At 34.3% G+C, this 19,215-nt stretch overlaps 1 protein-coding gene across 1 annotated transcript in view; it reads left to right on the top strand.

The window, feature by feature from the left end:
- Positions 1 to 17,007: 17,007 nt before the first annotated feature.
- Positions 17,008 to 19,215, top strand: part of LOC107028220 (protein NRT1/ PTR FAMILY 6.2-like) — a 6,725-nt gene continuing 4,517 nt past the window's right edge. Inside the window, exons 1-2 of the mRNA XM_015229262.1 lie at positions 17,008 to 17,104; positions 17,411 to 17,628. Coding sequence (XP_015084748.1) covers positions 17,008 to 17,104; positions 17,411 to 17,628 — 315 coding nt within the window. The remainder of the gene's footprint in view (positions 17,105 to 17,410; positions 17,629 to 19,215) is intronic.

Here is a 19,215-nt window from a genome sequence, read left to right as displayed (position 1 = left end):
TTGATTTCACCTCTCGCTTGAGTAGTTAGAATGTGAGAAATTTTGATTTCATTATTGTTAAACAGTTACATAGAGCAACAGGAAACAAATGATACATTAGCATGAAAATGGGAAAAATTGAAATTCACCATTGGTTGGTGTTAGACTTTTTGACATGAAAATCTGAAACATCTTAAAATTATAAATCAATATTATTTGCGTTAAAATTTTGTTTCATCACTTTTAAGGAATGTTTTGCCTTGATTTTTTATCAAAAAGAAAATCTGTAGGGATTTTTTTTAAAAGAATTGAATCCTCAAGGCGATTTGTATGTCCAACGACCATTTTCCATTTCTTGAATGTCCATAAGTCGTTATTAACAAATTTGAAATCATGATAAACTTGTTAAAGTTATTTCTTGACAGGTCATATAGATCAGTGTTTTGTATATATTTCCAATTATAACGGGAACTTTGATATTTGTTTCATATATTAAAAAAAGACTATGTAATGCTTGTTGTAAATTTAATTGTGATTGCTATGAGTTTTAAACTACATATTCTCCATGTACATTTTGAGATATGTTTGTTCATATGTATTATATTTTTGTCTTTTTATTTCATAGTTTATCATAAGTTTGATTCTTTTTATCTGTTAGTGTCGCGTAGATATCAATAGATAATTTAGATAGAAGTTGGATGAGTTTGAGACGATGCAGTGATAAATATATTAGTGGACTGAATGATTTTCTTGATAAGGCATTTCAATGAACTTCTAAAGGAAATGAAATATTATGTCCTTGCAAAAAAAAATGCATCAATCGTTATTGGCATTATAGAAATGTAGTGGAGGATCACTTGATTGTAACTGAATTTGTGGATGGATCCAACAAATGAATTTTTTCACGGGAAAAGAGTTTTCTCACGAAATACACAACTTTTCACGCAAACATGATGATATTGATGGACTACTTCATGATACATTTCGAAATATAGAGGGTGAAACAAGTCATGGAGAAGGAGAGAAAGAAGGGCTATTCGAAGATGCAAAGAGATTTTTTAAATTACTGGATGATGGAAAAAAAGAGTTGTATTCAGGTTGTGAGAACTTCAGTAAGCTGAGTTTCATCATTCGGTTTTACTTGCTTAAATCCCTACATTGGTTGAGTGATGTGGCTTTTACTGATCTGTTAGACTTGTTAAAAGAAGCATTTCCCTTTGCTCAACTGTCTGAGTCTTTCAATAAAGATAAAAAAACTGATAAAAGATTTGAGTCTCGGCTATGACAAAATATATGCATGCCTTAACGATTGCATGTTATTTTTGAATGAGAATGCGGAGAAAGATAATTGCTCTGTGAGTGGATCTTATAGATGGTCAAGTAAGGGTGATGACACGACTAATGCAAGCTCTAAAATACCAGTAAAGATTTTAAAGTACTTTTATTTTAAAGCCTATGCTTCAGAAAATGTTTATGTGTTCTGAAATAGTTGTTGCAATGAGATGGCATGATTTTGAACGATCTAATGATGGGAATTTAAGGCATCGTGTTGATGGAGAAGCTTTAAAGGATTTTGATTCTATGCATCCAAACTTCTCAAATGATCCCAGTAATGTTCGATTGGGACTTTCAAGTGATGGTTTCAATCCATTTCGAACCATGAGCATTTCCTATAGTACCTGACCTATTGTTGATGAACTATAATTTATCACCATGGATTTGTATGAAGCCAAAGTATATGATGTTGTTGATGATATTTCCAAGGTCATCATCTCCTGGACAGGATATAGATGTGTACCTACAACTATTAATTGTTGAATGGAAGGACCTACGAAAATTTGGTATAGAAACATGTGATGCTCATACAAATATCAAACATTTCAAATGCGTGCAACTCTAATGTGGACAATTAGTGATTTTCCAGCATGATCAATGCTTTTTAGATGGAGTTCTAAAATTAGCATGCCCCATGTATAACGATGACACATGTTCTTATATCTCAAACATAATCGTAAAATGTGTTACTTAGGTCATCGGACTTTTTTGCCTCTTGATCATCTATTTAGAAAAGACAAAATCTTTTAATAGAGAGGAGGATCATAGAACTGCACCTACATCCTTCTCGGGGATACAAGTGTTTGAAAAGTTACATGATTTCAATAATGTGTTTGGTAAGGCCAACAAGAAAATACGTCGAAAAAATGAGGGTCCATAGAAGAAAAGATTCATCTTTTTTAAATTACCATATTGGAAAATAATAAGTTGAGGCACAATCTTGATGTGATGAATATTGAGAAAAATATATGTGATAGTTTGCTTGGGACTTTATTAGATATCCCAGGAAAGTCAAAAGATCACATTAATTCTCATTATGACTTGGAAGAAATGGGATATGAAAGGAGCTTCATCCAAGGAAAGATAATACAAATGTAAAAGCTCATTTAGTTAAATCTTGTTTTACCATGAAATCAGAAGAAAAACGATTATTTTGAACTGTTTTAAAAAAATGCAAAATTACCAAAAGAATTTGCCTCAAACATATCAGATCGTGCGGATGTGGATGAGATGAAAATATCAGGGTACAAAAGTCATGGTGCTCATTTTATAATGCATTACTTGATCCAAACTACGGTCCAAAAAGAATTGCCGAAGAATGTTTCATTAGCCTTGATAAGGTTGGGAAACTTCTTTTAAGATATATAGAGTAAAGTTATAAGGCGAGCAAATCTTGAGTCAATGCATATTGAAATCAAAGAAATTGTATGTGAGCTTGAAAAGATTTTCGCTCTATGTTTTTTGGTATAATGGAACATTTGTATGTCCATTTGGTTGATGAAATTAGATTGGGTGGTTCAATTCATCTTCGGTGGATGTATTTCAGTGAGAGAAAAATATGTACGTTGAAGGGTCTTTTTCGTAATTGACATTATCCAGAAGGTTGTATAGCATAGGGGTTTGATGTTGAAGAGTTCTTGATCTTTGATTTGAGATACATACATTATGGAGTGAAGACACCATTTAGCAGGTACCATACAGAGGATGATGATGATGTTGAAAAAGAGGGAGATGATTTGTCCCTTTTGTTTCCTAATCTTGGGCATCCAGTTGGAAATGGGAAGAAGAAAAAAAGGAAAGACTTTTACCATGGATCTAGAGTTATCTAGTAAAGTACATCGATATGCCTCTTCAATACTGGTGATGAACCAGTGGAAGATTTTATTAAGTAAGATGAAAACATAGTAATTATATATAATTTAAACTTTATTTTTTATATTATAACAAGGCACTTAAACTTCAATTATAAATGCCTAATAGTCAAACTTGAAATATTCATACTTGCAGGGAGCATAAGATGTTAATTGATAGTAATATCACATCAAATGCATGGACAAGAGAAAAAAGTCATAGTCAGGAATTTGGTAAATGGTTCAAAGAGAAAGTTAAAAATATTGAAGTGCCTAATCAGTTAAGATGGCTAGCTAAAGAGCCTAATAGGATGGCAACCAAAATATATACTGCATATTTCATTAATGGATACCGATTTCATACATTAAAATGTGATTACTCACGAAAGTCTCAAAATAGTGGAGTGACTTTATCAGCGACAATTGAAGTTTTGCTAGTACTCGAGATCAGAATCTCATTGATGGAGAGGTTATATATGATGGTGCTATTCAAGATATCATTGAGGTTGATTATTACAATTGTTTTAGTGGTGTACTACTTGTTAGGACCAAAAATAAGCAGGTGTAAACGCGGAAGCTAGCAAAGCAAACCTCGAAAGACCACGAGTAAGAAGACAACGAGAAATATACCAAAAGACACAGATTTAACGTGGTTCGGTCAATCGACCTACGTCCACAAAGGAGATGAGCAATTCACTATAAATATGAGAGTACAAAATACAGAGGGAAACAACCTCAACCAATTTACTCGGAATACATGGGAGGTTCACACAAGTGATAACGTATCAAGCTTGTGACCCAAAAATTCTCCCCCTAACCAAAACTCTCAAAGCCCTTAAGACTACATTGTGAATGCTGATTAAGTTAGAAGGAACAATCCTCTATTTATAGAGTCCTAAACCTTTTCCTACAAGAAAAGAATTAGTCAATCCAAAACCTTTTTCTTAAAGGAAAACCTATTTATGGTAAGAAATTTAGGGCAAATAAAACCCAACAAATCTCCCCCTTGGCCTGAATTTCTGACAAAATAAATTTGTCCACCTTCTTCACTTAATCTTCAACAACTTGCTTCTCCTCTCCATAATCTCCTTTGCAAAATTTATGTCTCAACACAGAGAACCTCTCTGAAACAATTTCTCCAATAAAATCTTCATTACTGTCAAAAAGGTTGCGACTAAAACTACACCCGTCAAGATGAACATCTCTTTCTAACCTGGTTCAATCATCGATTATCGAACCACTGAACCTGACTCCATCATTGAATCTGGCTCTGGTACCACTTGTTAGGACCGAAAATAAGCAGGTGTAAACGCGGAAGCTAGCAAAGCAAACCTCGAAAGACCACAAGTAAGAAGACAACGAGAAATATACCAAAAGACACAGATTTAACGTGGTTCGGTCAATCGACCTACGTCCACAAAGGAGATGAGCAATTCACTATAAATATGAGAGTACAAAATACAGAGGGAAACAACCTCAACCGATTCACTCGGAATACATGGGAGGTTTACACAAGTGATAACGTATCAAGCTTGTGACCATGAATTCCCCCCCTAACCAAAACTCTCAAAGCCCTTAAGACTACATTGTGAATGCTGATTAAGTTAGAAGGAACATACCTCTATTTATAGAGTCCTAAACCTTTTCCTACAAGAAAAGGATTAGTCAATCCAAAACCTTTTTCTAAAAGGAAAACCTATTTATGGTAAGAAATTTAGGGCAAATAAAACCCAACACTATTTAGATGTGATTGATTTCATAATGAAATAGATGATTATGGGTTAACTCGTGTGTACTTCAACAAATCATAAAGTACGAATGACCCTTTTGTGTTGGCATCTCAAATGCATCAAGTATTTTATGTGTCAGATCCGATTGAGAAGAATGTTTATTATGCAAGGAGTAAAGTGCCAGTTGATTTGTATGACTTGGAAGAAGAAAATTGTCCTAATATTGAAGATACATTTCTTAGAGATCTAAGTGAAGACATTGGTCCCTCTGATAGATTATCTCATGTTGACATGAGATAGTCAAGAGACGATATTCCTGTTGATGTTGTTGATATGTCATCTGAAGCTCAATTTTCAGAGGATACAACTATGGGAATATCGGAAGAAGAAGATGACTTTTATGCTACATATTGAGATTGGATGGATCTGGATGATTAAATAAATAATTTTTGAATGTCTTGTAAATATATATTTATCATCGTATATTTTATTTTGAGTGAGTGATAAATGTCTTTTCCTTAGAAATACATGTTTCTTTTGTTCTTTATTCTTAAAATTATATTCTCATTTATTTCAATTTTACAGGTGATTCACCTTCTATTTACAGGCTAGCTAGTAAATCATTAAAGGGGGTCTCAATAACACTTCTGATGGGCTAGGATTATAGGAAGGTCTGTGTTTCTTAACTATCTTCCGAATAAATTTCTTTTTTGTTAGTGCAAAGTTTTAAAAGTAAGAAAACTTCAAAAATTGATGGCAGACTATAAGTTGCTTTAAACTCATCTTTGTTAGGATAACTTTTAAAATTGATGGCAGTCCTAAAGTTGTTGGTAATATGATAAGAGTTTTCCCTTGTTAGGGTAATCAGACAAGATAAAAATCATGACAAACTCATACATGATTGGATTAAAATTTGAAGCTTGTTTGTACATGTGCATATTGTATTGTATAAAATCATAGTCTTGTTATTGTATCTAAAGCACATGTAAAGTACCTTATATTGTGCTTAACAAGAACTGATTCTTATTCATATATATCGTTTTGACAGATTTGATAGTCATGAGGAAGGAGGAGACTTCAAAACAAAACATAAAAGAAAAAGGAAAACAATATGTGAAAGTTGAAACACTTACATCTATGGCTTACAAAAGGATTTCTTCATTGAGATCAAAAGGGAATGTTCAATCTATTCTGCCCCGAAATTTCTCTACTCTTGTAGGACAAAAATTACAAGAAGAATTGCCACAAGTGCCTCAGAATTCTTGCAATTTAAAAGCACAGTCCAAAAGAATGAAATGCCTCAGAGTTGTTTCAGTCTAAAAACAAGATTTGTGCACAACAACATGTGCCCTGAATTTTTCCACTTTAAAAGCACAAGTTATGCACGAACAAGTGTCACAAGCACCTATTAATTCTTCCACTGTAGTAGCACAAGTTTCAGAGAAACAATTGCAACTGTTGGTACAACGTATCATTAGGAGTAAGAAGTGAAATAGCTAATAGCTCAGCATCAGGTTTCCTAGGTAAGGCATTAGCAGCCTTATTCTCAGAGCCCTTCTTGTACTCTATGGAAAAATCAAAAGCCATCAATTTTGATATACCAGCCACCTGAAAGTCTGTATGAACATGTTGATTGAGTAAGTATTTCAAAGCCTTTTGATCTGTCCTCACCACAAAGGATCTGCCCAACAGGTAGTGAGACCACTTTGTGACAACAAAAATAAGTGCCAATAACTCTCTATCACACACTGACAAAGCCTGGTGCCTCGGGGCCAATGATTTACTAATGTAGGCAATAGGGTGTCCCTGTTGCATAAGCACAGCTCCAATACCTCTACCACTAGCATCTGTCTCTACTACGAAAGGCAAAGAAAAATCATGCATAGCCAGTACTGGAGCAGAAATCAAAGCTTGTTTCAGTGTTTCAAAAGCTGTAGTCGCATCATCTGTCCACACAAACCCTTCCTTCTGTAACAAGTCATGCAATGGTCTACATATGCTTCCAAACCCTTGGATGAATCTTCTGTAGTATCCTGCAAGACCCAAGAATCCTCTCAATAGTTTGATATTAGTTGGTATTGGCCAATGTTGCACTGCTGTAATCTTTTTGGGATCAGTTGACACCCCCCCAGCACTAATAAAATGCCCCAAATATTCCACCTTATCCACTGCAAAAGCACACTTTGACATTTTTGCATACAACTGATGTTGTTTCATCAAATCAAATACAGCTTCTACATGAACTAAATGAGCATTAACATCTTTTCTATAAATCAGAATATCATCAAAGAATACCAATACTGATTTCCTTAACAATGGTTTAAAGACTGCATTCATCAAACTCTGAAATGATGAAGGTGCATTGGTTAAGCCAAACGGCATAACCAGAAATTCATAGTGCCCTTCATAAGTTTTAAAAGCTGTTTTGTAAGCATCCTCTTCAGCCATTCTTAATTGATGATAACCTGCCCTTAGATCAATTTTAGAAAAAATTACAGCTCCACCTAACTCATCCAGCAAGTCTTCAATGATAGGTATCGGAAACTTATCCTTAATTGTCATCTGATTCAAATCTCTGTAATCAACACAGAGTCTCCAACTTCCATATTTCTTCCCAACTAATACTACTGGAGAAGCATAAGGGCTAGTACTATGTTGCACCACACCTTGATCCAACATCTCTTGTACTAATTTTTCAATGACATCTTTTTTAATTCCCGGATACCTATAGGGTCTCCTGTTAACAGGATTTGTTTTATCAATTAAGGGAATTCTATGATCAAAAGAACCTCTGTGAGGTGGTAATGTAGTTGGCAATTGAAATAAGCATGAGTAATGACTAATTAGTGCAGCAAATGATGGCAAAATTCCCTCACTTTGAATGGCTTGAATGTTGTGACACTGCGCGACTTCTACTTCCTGAGGTACATGTGACAACATGAACAATTGCCCTTCCTTAGCTAAGGTCTTAGCTTTAACCGCCTCCAGACCAGTGATAGCACCTCTTAATACATGTTTTTTTCCTTTGTAAACGAACTCAATGGACCTATGTTTAAAATCAAACAAAATTCTGCCCAATGTATTCAACCATTGTACTCCTAAGACTATATCCACATTTCCTAGTGGTAAAAGCAAAAAATCAGAAGAGAATGTGGTTCCCTGCAGTAGCCAATGAAGATTCTTGCAAATAGTAGCGCTTTGCACTTCTCTACCATCAGCCACACTTATAGATTGTTCTTGAATAGAACTAGTCTGACAACCCAACTTTGCAGCCACTTGTTTATCTATAAAGTTGTAAGTGATTCCAGTATCAATCAAGACTTGCAAGGGTTGTTTTTCATGGTATCCTGTTACTCTTATGGTTTGATAACCAATGACCCCCGTAAAAGCCTGTAATGATATAGCCATAAATTCATCTGTTTTCTCCCAAACCTCTTCTATCTGTTCCTCTTCTACTTCAACACTTACTTCTTCTTCCTCAACTACTTCTACCAGATACAATTGCTTCTTTCCTCTGCAGTTATGTCCTTTCACATATTTTTCATCACAAAAGAAACACAACCTTTGGATCTCCTTTCATCCATCTCTGCTACTGATAGCCTTTTAGTAACACCATTATTAGGAAATCTATTAAACCTATTAGGTACAGATTCAAGGGGTTTCACGAATGTGGAATTGGAATAAGAATTTCTTTGGAAATACTGAGGTTTAAGATGGCCAGGAGTGGGTAATATAGGACCTTGGACTTTAGGAAAAGATTTGATTCCCCAGGATTGAGCTTGAGCTTCAAACACCTCCTCTTGCAACCTAGCTACCTTATATGCTTGCAACAAAGTTTTTGGAGCATGTATTCTAATAGACTTGTTCAACTCCTTCTTCAGACCTCCCAAAAAACAACTAATGGCATTTTCATTAGAGAGATTAAGTCCAGTTAATAACCTATCAAACTCAGCCTGATACTCCCTCACACTACCAGTTTGTTGTAAGTTCTTTAGGGCTTCCATGGGATCTTCAAAACCCTCTCCGAACCTTTCATTCAATGCTAACACAAATTCAGTCCAAGATGGATCTAAAACTGAATTTCTAGATCTAATGTAGGACCTGTGCCATGCCATAGCTTCGCCTTCAAAGTGGATAGAAGCCACCTTCACCCTATGCTCAAAAGGTATTTCATCCATGGAGAAGAATTGATCAACCTTGTACAACCAATTTCTCAATTCACCACCAGAAAAACGAGGGAATTCTAATCTAGAGTAACGATTGAAAAACGTACTATTATAGTTAGGATCATTACCAGTATGCATATCATTGAATCGAGCTCCTTGCGGCGTTTCTCCTAGACAATCTCGACCAGAATTAGATTCTGCCCTAGCTGGGTCCTTTTCTTTTCCCTTCTGATTCCAATTCCCAATTGCTTCCCTGATTTCTATCAATTCCTTATCAGCCTGTGCATTGCGATCGTTTATACTAGACATTCCTTCCATCAATTTTTGTAACTGCGTCTGAATCTGTTGAAGCTTGTCCTCTGTTTCTTCTTGACCTTTGCTGCGCGTCATCAGATCAGTGCCAAGGATTACCAGCTCTGATACCAATTGATACAATCACAGAGAATTACAGAGAAGAAAAGAATTCCAGGAGTAATCTCGAAGAATTCTGAACAGCTAGTTCAGGGATTAAACCGAGAATTTAGCTTAAGAGAAAATTATAGAGAGAAGAAAATAATCTGATTGTCAATCAATGATCTGTCAATGATCTATTACAATCCTTTTATAGGCTCCTAGAGATTACTAAAACCGTTAAGTTCCACAGATACAATTAACAGAATTTAACTACCTAACAATCCTAATTGTTCTAACTAACTTCTAAACTTGTCAACAGAATAACTAACTTCTGGACTTGTTAACAGAATTTGCCACATCAGCGATTAGTTCTCCTTTTGCTAAATTGTATCAATATCATAAATAACAAATCCAATTTTGAATTATTATTTTCAATATTCTCCCTAAGTTGTATACTCTTGCCTTTTTTCTTTTTGTTATTATTGTATTAGAGTACTTCTCTTCAATCTTCAATTGTTGGAGTGCTTCTCTTCGATCTTTCAATTGTTTGAGTACTTCTCTTCAATTTTCAATTGTTAGAGTACTTCCTCTCTAGCTTTCAATATTTTTTTTCTTACTTGTGTTGGAACACTTCTTTCCAACTTCCAAGATTGATGTTTTTTTCACCAAGACCTTTTTTTTTTTTTAATTTTTTTTTTGTTGTTGAAGCGCTCTTTCGAACTCTCATTGATGTCCTTCCCATCAACTCCTTTTCTTTTCATCAATTAAAGAAAAATATACAGAATCCAATAGCATAGAAGCAAAAAAGGTTTTTTTTTTTTGAAAAAAAAAGTCATTTTTCCTTTGTTTTTAGTGATTAATTAAGAAGTGTTTAGAAAAGAAAAAAATTTACTGATCGTGTAATAGTCATGCACTGAACGTGGATATTAGTTTAATCTAAAAATAACGTTATGGGACACCCATAAAAAATTACTTTATATATAATTTAAGACAGAAAATATTTAGTAAAATAAAAATATAAAATATAAAAATCCCATCAACTTATTAGTATAGTAATTTATTTATTTATCACCTTTTACAGACAATTTTTTATATGCCACTGTAATCTTGAACAATGATGGCCACGTGGAATAAACCAATCTTGCTATAATTGGTCCCAATTCTTGTCAATTATTATTATTAGTATTATGGAAATCAGTCTTATTCGTAACCTAACTAAGTCAACATAATAAGTGATAATCTTGGTTGAAAATGCTGTGTTACACTCAGCTCCATTCTCTTCTTCATGGAAGAAAAAGACAATTTTTTCTGGTCCGTTATAAATTAAATAGAGGAAAATCAAATTTTTTTACGTGTAAAAATAAACAAGTTAGTCAGAGAAATGAAGATATTTGGTAAAAATGATATACAACTAAAACTAGTAATGTGTAATGGACTAAAAATTCAAATCTCTCTCAGAGTTAAAAGACTTTTGAAAATTATAGTCAAGGCGCACCTACATCAAATAAGGTTGGGGTGTCACGATATTCATGCATTTTTAATTGAAATTCTTGTATAATAATTAGTAAAAATATAATAATATGTAGCACCTAGAACAACAATGAAGCTCATGGTGTTAGTTGTTAAAGCTCCACTAAAATCTTACCTAAACTAGGTAGACAAGAGTACTATATCTTGTACAAAAATGTTGCTCAAAGATAATGATATATGATTTCTCTATGAACATGACTACTACTTTCACAAAATATCTCATATGTTACCGTTTAAAGTAGCATGATATACGTAACTTTCAATTTTTGATTTTGTCTTAATGTGTGATCTAAAATATAATAAAAACTTCTATATCTACAAATTATTTCAATATTGTAAAATATATATATTTAAATAACTAAAAATAATTATTTTTGAGTTATTGCCGCAGATCATGCCATTCATAGTATGTCAACCATTTTACTACCAAAAAGAGTTCCACGACAAATTTATAGCTGTTACTGATATAGTGGAGATTTTCATTCGTTGATTTTGAACCCTACCAACACAAAATAAAGCATCGATCACTAAAAATTAAAATTAGTTAAGAATTTTTTTGCTAATTAATTGCTATATTAAAATACTCGTAGCTAACTGTAACTATTTGTTATTAACCTACCGCTGAATAGGATTACAAATTTTATTATTTAGCTACAAAATTTATTTGTCGCTAGTTCTTGTTTTTTTAGCTGTGAATAAAGAAAAAGAAACTATTGAGAACATAATTAATTCATAAAAATATGTTGTCTCTAATAACTTAAGCTTTTAGACGAGATAGTTAAACGCTTAAATATGATATTAGAGCATGCAAAGATCCTGATGCTTTAAAAAATAATGTATACATACCAGTTGACCCATGAAAAAGAATCAGTACAAAACTTTTACATGGAAAAGAAGAAAGTAGTTTTGGCGTGAATCATGTCGTATGTGTTATCTGCATGTATATATAAGCATAGAAGATTTCAAGTCCTTAAGCAATATGCAATGAAAAAAAAGATTTCAAGTACGATATACCTTTCTTTCATCTTTTTTGCATTGAGAAACTATTAAAGAAGGCATTACTTAAAGCTTTAGTGTTAGGTTCATTATGTAAATAATTGTAATTAAGAGGACTATCCATCAAAGAAGTTGTTAAAGTAGTTAGAAGATTGTTAGAGTAGTTAGAATAAATTCAGTTTGTTATTCTTGTATATATGTAGTTGAATGTACAGATTAAATATACTTGGAGAAATACACAAGGAACTCACACGATTCCTTCACCTATACTGCTTCTTCTTCTTTGTTCTTCTCTGTTCTTCTCTGTTTCTTCTTCTTCATTTCTTCTCTACTGTAGCTTTATGATCATGCATGATTAACATGCATCAGCTACACGAAGACTAACATGGTATCAGAGCCAGCACAGTAGAGCTTCAAGATCCCAGCCAAAACCATGGCAACTGTCGATAATGAGTTGCCTGAGAAGCTGAGCCACAATCATCCTTTGTTCTTACATTCAATAGATAATTCAGGTGTATTACTTAGTTCAATTCAACTAACTGGAGCTGATAATTTTTCAGTATGGAGTCGAGCTATGAAAATTGCAATTATAGGTCGCAATAAACTTGGATTCATTGATGGATCTTGCAGAAAAGAGTTATATGGTCCTAACTTGACAAATCTGTGGGAAAGATGCAATGCTATAGTGCTTTCGTGGATTATGAATTGTGTTTCGAAGGAGTTACTTGGAGGCATTGTTTATTCTACCAATGCAGCAGCTGTGTGGAAGGATTTATGTGAAAGATATGACAAGATTGATGGATCACGTATCTTTCAACTACACAAAGAGATTGCTACTGTTAGCCAAGGAACAAGTTCAATCTCAACCTATTTCTCTAAGCTACGTGAGTTGTGGGTAGAGTATGATAGTTTGGCACCTGTTCCTGGTTGTGATTGTGTGAATTCAAGAGAATTTGTAGTGTTCATGCACAATCAGAAGTTACTGCAGTTTCTCATGGGATTAAATGACTCATATGAGCAAGCTAGAAGCCAAATACTAATGATGGTACCTTTGCCTACTATAAATAAGGCATACTCACTGCTTATTGAAAGAGAAAGCCAACGTATCATGTCACAAACCTCTCACAGTTCAAGTTCATCTGATCTAAATGCCTTGTTTACTGCTCAATCATCAGTTCCCAAACCAAGGTTTAATACTAGTTCAAACTATGATCCAAATGCATTTTGTGAGTACTGTAAAAGAACAGGACACATGCAAGCTGTGTGTTATAAACTTCATGGATATCCACCTGGTTATGAAAGAAAGAAGAGAGGTTCTACTGGTCCTACTTACAATGGTCAAGGGAGAGGAAGATCAAGTAATGATAGGAGATCATATCCATCTGCTAACAATGCAATTAGTGACACTGATCATTCTGATTTTAATAGAGTTGAGAATCCAAGAAATCAAGGTTATGGTAGAGGTGATAGACAAGCTGATTCTGTTGATTATCACAAAGGATTGAATGCATTTCAGGAACAATATAATCAAATCTTGCAGATGCTTGGCCAATCAAATAGGCAAAACACCACTGAAAGAGACTCAAATTCACATTTCAGTGCAAATCTAGCTCAAGAGAACTATCCTTCATCAGGTAATGTTACTGCTCTTTCAGCTTGTATAGCACATACAGGATGGATTATAGACTCTGGGGCAACAAATCATATGACTCCTCACTCACAATTATTGATTAATAAACATCCATTGCCTATTGATGCACCTAGAAGTGTACAACTACCAAATGGAGATAGTACATTGATCATACATACAGTTTCTAGTAGTATGACTTCACAAGACATTATCAATAATGTTCTTCTTATCCCTGACTTTAAGTTCAGTCTATTGTCAGTATCAAAAATTACAAAGGATCTACAGTGTGCAGTATGTTTTTATCCTGACTTAATGACTATTCAGGATCCCTCCAGTGGGCAGGTGAAGGTGATTGGTAGAGAACAGGCTGGACTTTATCTCATTCCTCATCCTTCAGCTTCTGCAGCTAATACTCAAACNTTCATCTTCTGCAGCTAATACTCAAACATACTCTCATTTGGTTCATGATGGTTCATCAAGTTCACAAACTGTTCTATGGCACCAAAGACTTGGTCATACTTCATCTAATGTTTTAGCTAAAACTCTCAATCTTCCAGTTACACAGTGCTCAAATGAGGTTCACAACTGTACAATATGTCCTCTAGCTAAACAACCAAGACTTCCTTTTTCAAATAGCTCTACTATATCTTCTAGTCCATTCCAGTTGATACATATAGATGTTTGGGGTCCATTTCATACTCCTACATATGATGGTAATAGATTCTTTGTCACTATAGTGGATGATTGTACTAGAATGTTGTGGCTGTTTCTAATAAAGTTGAAGAGTGATGTTTGTGTTGTATTGAAGAACTTCTTTACTCTAGTCAAAACTCAGTTCAACTTATTAGTTAAAAGCATTCGTACTGATAATGGTTCTGAGTTTGTTAACACTGAGTGTACACATTTGTATACAAGCTTGGGTATTGTTCATCAAAGAACCTGCATACACACTCCTCAACAGAATGGTATAGCTGAAAGAAAACACAGACATATACTTGAGGTTGCAAGAGCTATCAAATTCCAAGGTCACATTCCTATTAGATTTTGGGGACACTGCATTCTTAATGCTGTATATATTATAAACAGATTGCCTACAACTGTTTTGCATGGTCAATCTCCATATGAAGTGTTTCACAAGTGCAAACCTTCCTTACAGCATATGAGGGTGATAGGCTGTCTTTGTTTTGCTAAGAATATGCACATTAAGGACAAATTTCATCCTAGGAGTGTCATTGCTGTACACATGGGATATAGCACACATACAAAGGGATATATGTTGTACAATATCAAGGACAAAACATTCTTCATCAGCAGAGATGTACTATTTAGAGAAACTATATTTCCATTTGCTTCTCCTTCATCTACTGCATGGCAAATGTTTCCTAAGGTTGATGAATCTTCAGAGGTTGCACCTTTGTTCCAGCCTAATCCAACCACAGCTGTACATACAGATGTAGCTCCAGCACAAGCTACTCCTTCTGTAAGAAGATCACAAAGAAGTACAAAAGCTCCTATATGGCTACAGGATTATGTGGCATCTGCTCAGCTTCAATCCAATAGACCTTTGTATTCCATTGATAAGTACATTGGCTATGACAACTTGTCTTCTTCTTATCAAGCCTTCCTTACTTCATTTGGTACTGTAGTTGAACCTACTTCTTTTGAGGAAGCCTGTAAGGATCCAAGGTGGGTTGAAGCAATGCAAGCTGAAATATCAGCTTTGGAGTCTAATCAAACATGGCAGGTGGTTCCTTTACCTCACAACAAGAAGGCTATTGGGTGCAAATGGATTTTTAAAATCAAGTATCATGCCTCAGGTGAGATTGACAGGTTTAAGGCACGTCTAGTGGCAAAAGGATTTAATCAAAGAGAGGGGCTGGATTATCAGGAGACCTTTTCTCCAGTGGTGAAAATGGTGACTGTTAGAAGTGTGCTGTCCTTAGCTGCTAAAGAACATTGGCATGTTCATCAGATGGATGTGTCTAATGCATTTCTTCAGGGAGATTTACATGATGAGGTTTATATGGTTCTTCCTTTTGGTTTTAAGCTTCCAAAGGGCTTTAGTGTGCAGGGGGAGAAACCAGTGTGTAGGCTCACTAAATCCCTTTATGGATTGAAACAAGCACCTAGGCAATGGAATGCAAAACTCACTGAAGTTCTTGTCAAATTGGGATTTGTACAAAGTCATCTTGATTACTCACTATTCATCAAGAAAACTAGTACATCTCTGGTTATACTTTTAGTATATGTAGATGACTTGATGATCACTGGAAGTGATATCAATCTCATTCAAGAAACCAAAAGCACCCTACAAGAAAACTTCAAAATGAAAGATCTAGGGAATCTCAGGTATTTCCTTGGAATTGAATTTGCAAGATCACAAGAGGGAATTGTAATGCATCAAAGGAAATATTCACTGGAGATCATTTCTGAGGCAGGTCTCAGTGCTGCAAAACCTGCTGCTACTCCACTAGATCCCTATGTACAATTAACTACTAAAGAGTATGATGAGATAAATGGAATAAACAAAGATGATATGTTGTTGACAGAGCCATCAGTGTACAGAAGATTAGTTGGAAAACTAATATATCTAAATGTCACTAGACCAGACATTGCATTTGCTACACAGACACTAAGTCAGTTTCTACATCAGCCTAAACAATCTCATCTAAATGCTGCTCTCAAAGTGGTGAGATATATCAAAAAGGAAGCTGGACTGGGAGTTCTATTATCAAGTGCAAAGAGTAAAGAACTTCAAGTTTACTGTGATTCAGACTGGGGTAGCTGTTTACATACAAGGAGATCAGTTACAGGTTTCATGGTTAAGTTGGGAGGTTCACTAATATCATGGAAGTCTAAGAAACAAGCAACCATCTCTCGAAGCTCAACTGAAGCTGAGTACAGGAGTATGGCAAGTGCAGTGGCTGAAGTTGTGTGGTTAGTGAAGCTGTTCAAGGAGCTTGGAGTGGAAGTACAAACTCCAGTAACTATATATAGTGACAGCAAGTCAGCTATCCAAATAGCTGCTAATCCTGTGCTGCATGAAAGGACAAAGCATATAGAATTGGATTGCCATTTTATAAGAGAAAAGATACAGAATGGTTTAGTGCAAACTCAATACTTGAGCACCAAAGAACAAGAAGCNAATATACTTGGAGAAATACACAAGGAACTCACACGATTCCTTCACCTATACTGCTTCTTCTTCTTTGTTCTTCTCTGTTCTTCTCTGTTTCTTCTTCTTCATTTCTTCTCTACTGTAGCTTTATGATCATGCATGATTAACATGCATCAGCTACACGAAGACTAACAGAAACATAATTGTAACTTATAAAATATATTAAGACACATTAGGTGCAAAATTTGTTTGTGATATATAGCACATTTTGGGGGTGAATATGGATGATTTAGTAGGCAATGCAGCAGTAGACTACAAAGGTTTGCTAGCTATAAGGTCTAAAACTGGGGGTTGGCTCTCCAATGCTCTCATTGTAGGTATGCAATCATCATTTAAAAGTTAAAAGACTACAATTCACAAACACTTTCAATTAGTCTGTCGTACTTTCCTCTCTCTTTTTTTACTAGTTCGTTTAAAAAGGGAATCTTTCTTTTCTTTTTTTTACTATACTTTTTATTTCAACTCTTCACATATGTCTTATGTATATATGACTATTAAGATTAAATGAAATTTTGGTATATTCAACATGTCATTAGTATAGGTATGTTTTTTTTACCTTCTTATTACTTTGTGTTAATTGAGAGTAGTATATTTAGAATTATAATTTGATGTTGTAATTGCAGGAATTGAAGTGAGTGAAAGGCTATCAACAATGGGCATAGCAGTAAACCTAGTGACTTACTTAATTGGAAGGATGCATATCCCAAGTGCTACTTCAGCCAAGATTGTCTCTGATTTTATGGGCACCTCATTTCTCTTATGTTTGCTTGGTGGCCTTATAGCTGACTCTTTTTTGGGGAGATACAGGACCATTGTAATTTTTGCTATAATACAAACCCTTGTAAGTCTTTGCTATATGATTGAAATCATTTTCCTCAAAATGTTGCTTCTATATTTTATTTTAATTTGATGGTGGATGGAAAATATTTTACCAAAAGTGATGTACAATTTATTTTTTTGGAAATAGGAAAAAAATCAAAAATATAATTTTCTTGTGGAAATATTTTTTTTTCGAAACTTTTTCATACTATAAACACAAGGGTGGTCAAATGGGCGAAAGTTGGCCTGAATTTGAGCATGCCAAAATGGTTGAGTTAAGAGTCGCTGAAATCTTACTTAGGCTGAATAGAGTTAAAATTCGTCATAACTCAACACATTCAATTTTTACTATTTTTAAATTCTTTATTTTTCTTCTTGTAATTGGTTTGTTTATTTAAAAAGACTTTTTTCATGATTATATATACAACAACAATAAAATACCTTGTTTAATTCTACAAGGGATCAGGGGAAACTTAGAGTATATATACAGGTCTTATCATTATCTTAAAGATAGAGAAGTTATTTTTTATATATAGACCCTTAACCGAAGAAAGTACAACGAAAAATAGTCATGTAGATAAATAAATAACGAAAATGAGACAGTCATGGTAAAATCATATGGCAACCTGAGAAATCATTGTAAATCGTATTCATAACAAAAAAAATTATAAGTGTAATAAAACAACATATAATAATCAAACTTAAATAAAGAGTAATACTACGACTAATAGTATAGAAGAGTAAGCGAGACAACATTCAACTATCTATCTAATCTCCTACTCTCTCTCTCTCTCTCTCTCTCTCTCTCTCTATATATATATATATATATATATATATTGTGTCATACATAACCTCATATATAAGGTCATGTCATCAATAAGTTGAAGTTGTGTTATCTCATATCTAATCACATCTCCTCGATACTTTTTCAGCTTACCTTTACTTCTTTTGAAGTCATCCATAGTCCAACCTCTCACATCTCCGCACCGTGATATCCGTACCCCTCATTTGCATATGTCTAGACCATCTCAACCCCTTTTTTCGTGTCTCGTCCTCTATGTAGGATATGCCTACCTTATATCAGATTTCTTCATTCTTAATAATGTCTCTCCTAGTATGCCCACACATCAAGCTCAATATCTTTATCTCCACGACTTTCATCTTCTGAACGTGAGAGTTCTTGATTGGCTAATACTCCACTCACTACGTCCATCGCTGTGAAATTATCTTTAATTTAGTTTGGTAGCACTTTCTTATCATACAAAACTCTTGATGTGAGTCTTTATTTCATCCGCCCTTTAACTATATGATGTATGACATCATCGTCAATTTTTCATTTCTTTGGGATAATAGCCTTGAGATACTTGAAACATCCTCTTTTTCGAATAACTTGTGTATCAAATCTCACTTTCATGTCAGCCTCGAATGTTACGTCATTTAATTTTTTTCTCCAAATACTTTATCGTGGTTCTATTCAATTTGAACCCTTTAGACTTATTTTGAATTATATATTTCATAAGTCTTTTTTTCCTTTTAAGCTTTATATCTGGTCAAACAGTATCACATAATTTAGAACGATGGGAATACCTCAAACATATATATATATATA

This window comes from Solanum pennellii, chromosome 8, assembly GCF_001406875.1.
Source record: "Solanum pennellii chromosome 8, SPENNV200".
NCBI classification, from domain to species: domain Eukaryota; kingdom Viridiplantae; phylum Streptophyta; class Magnoliopsida; order Solanales; family Solanaceae; genus Solanum; species Solanum pennellii.
This window is presented reverse-complemented; position numbering and strand designations above follow the sequence as displayed.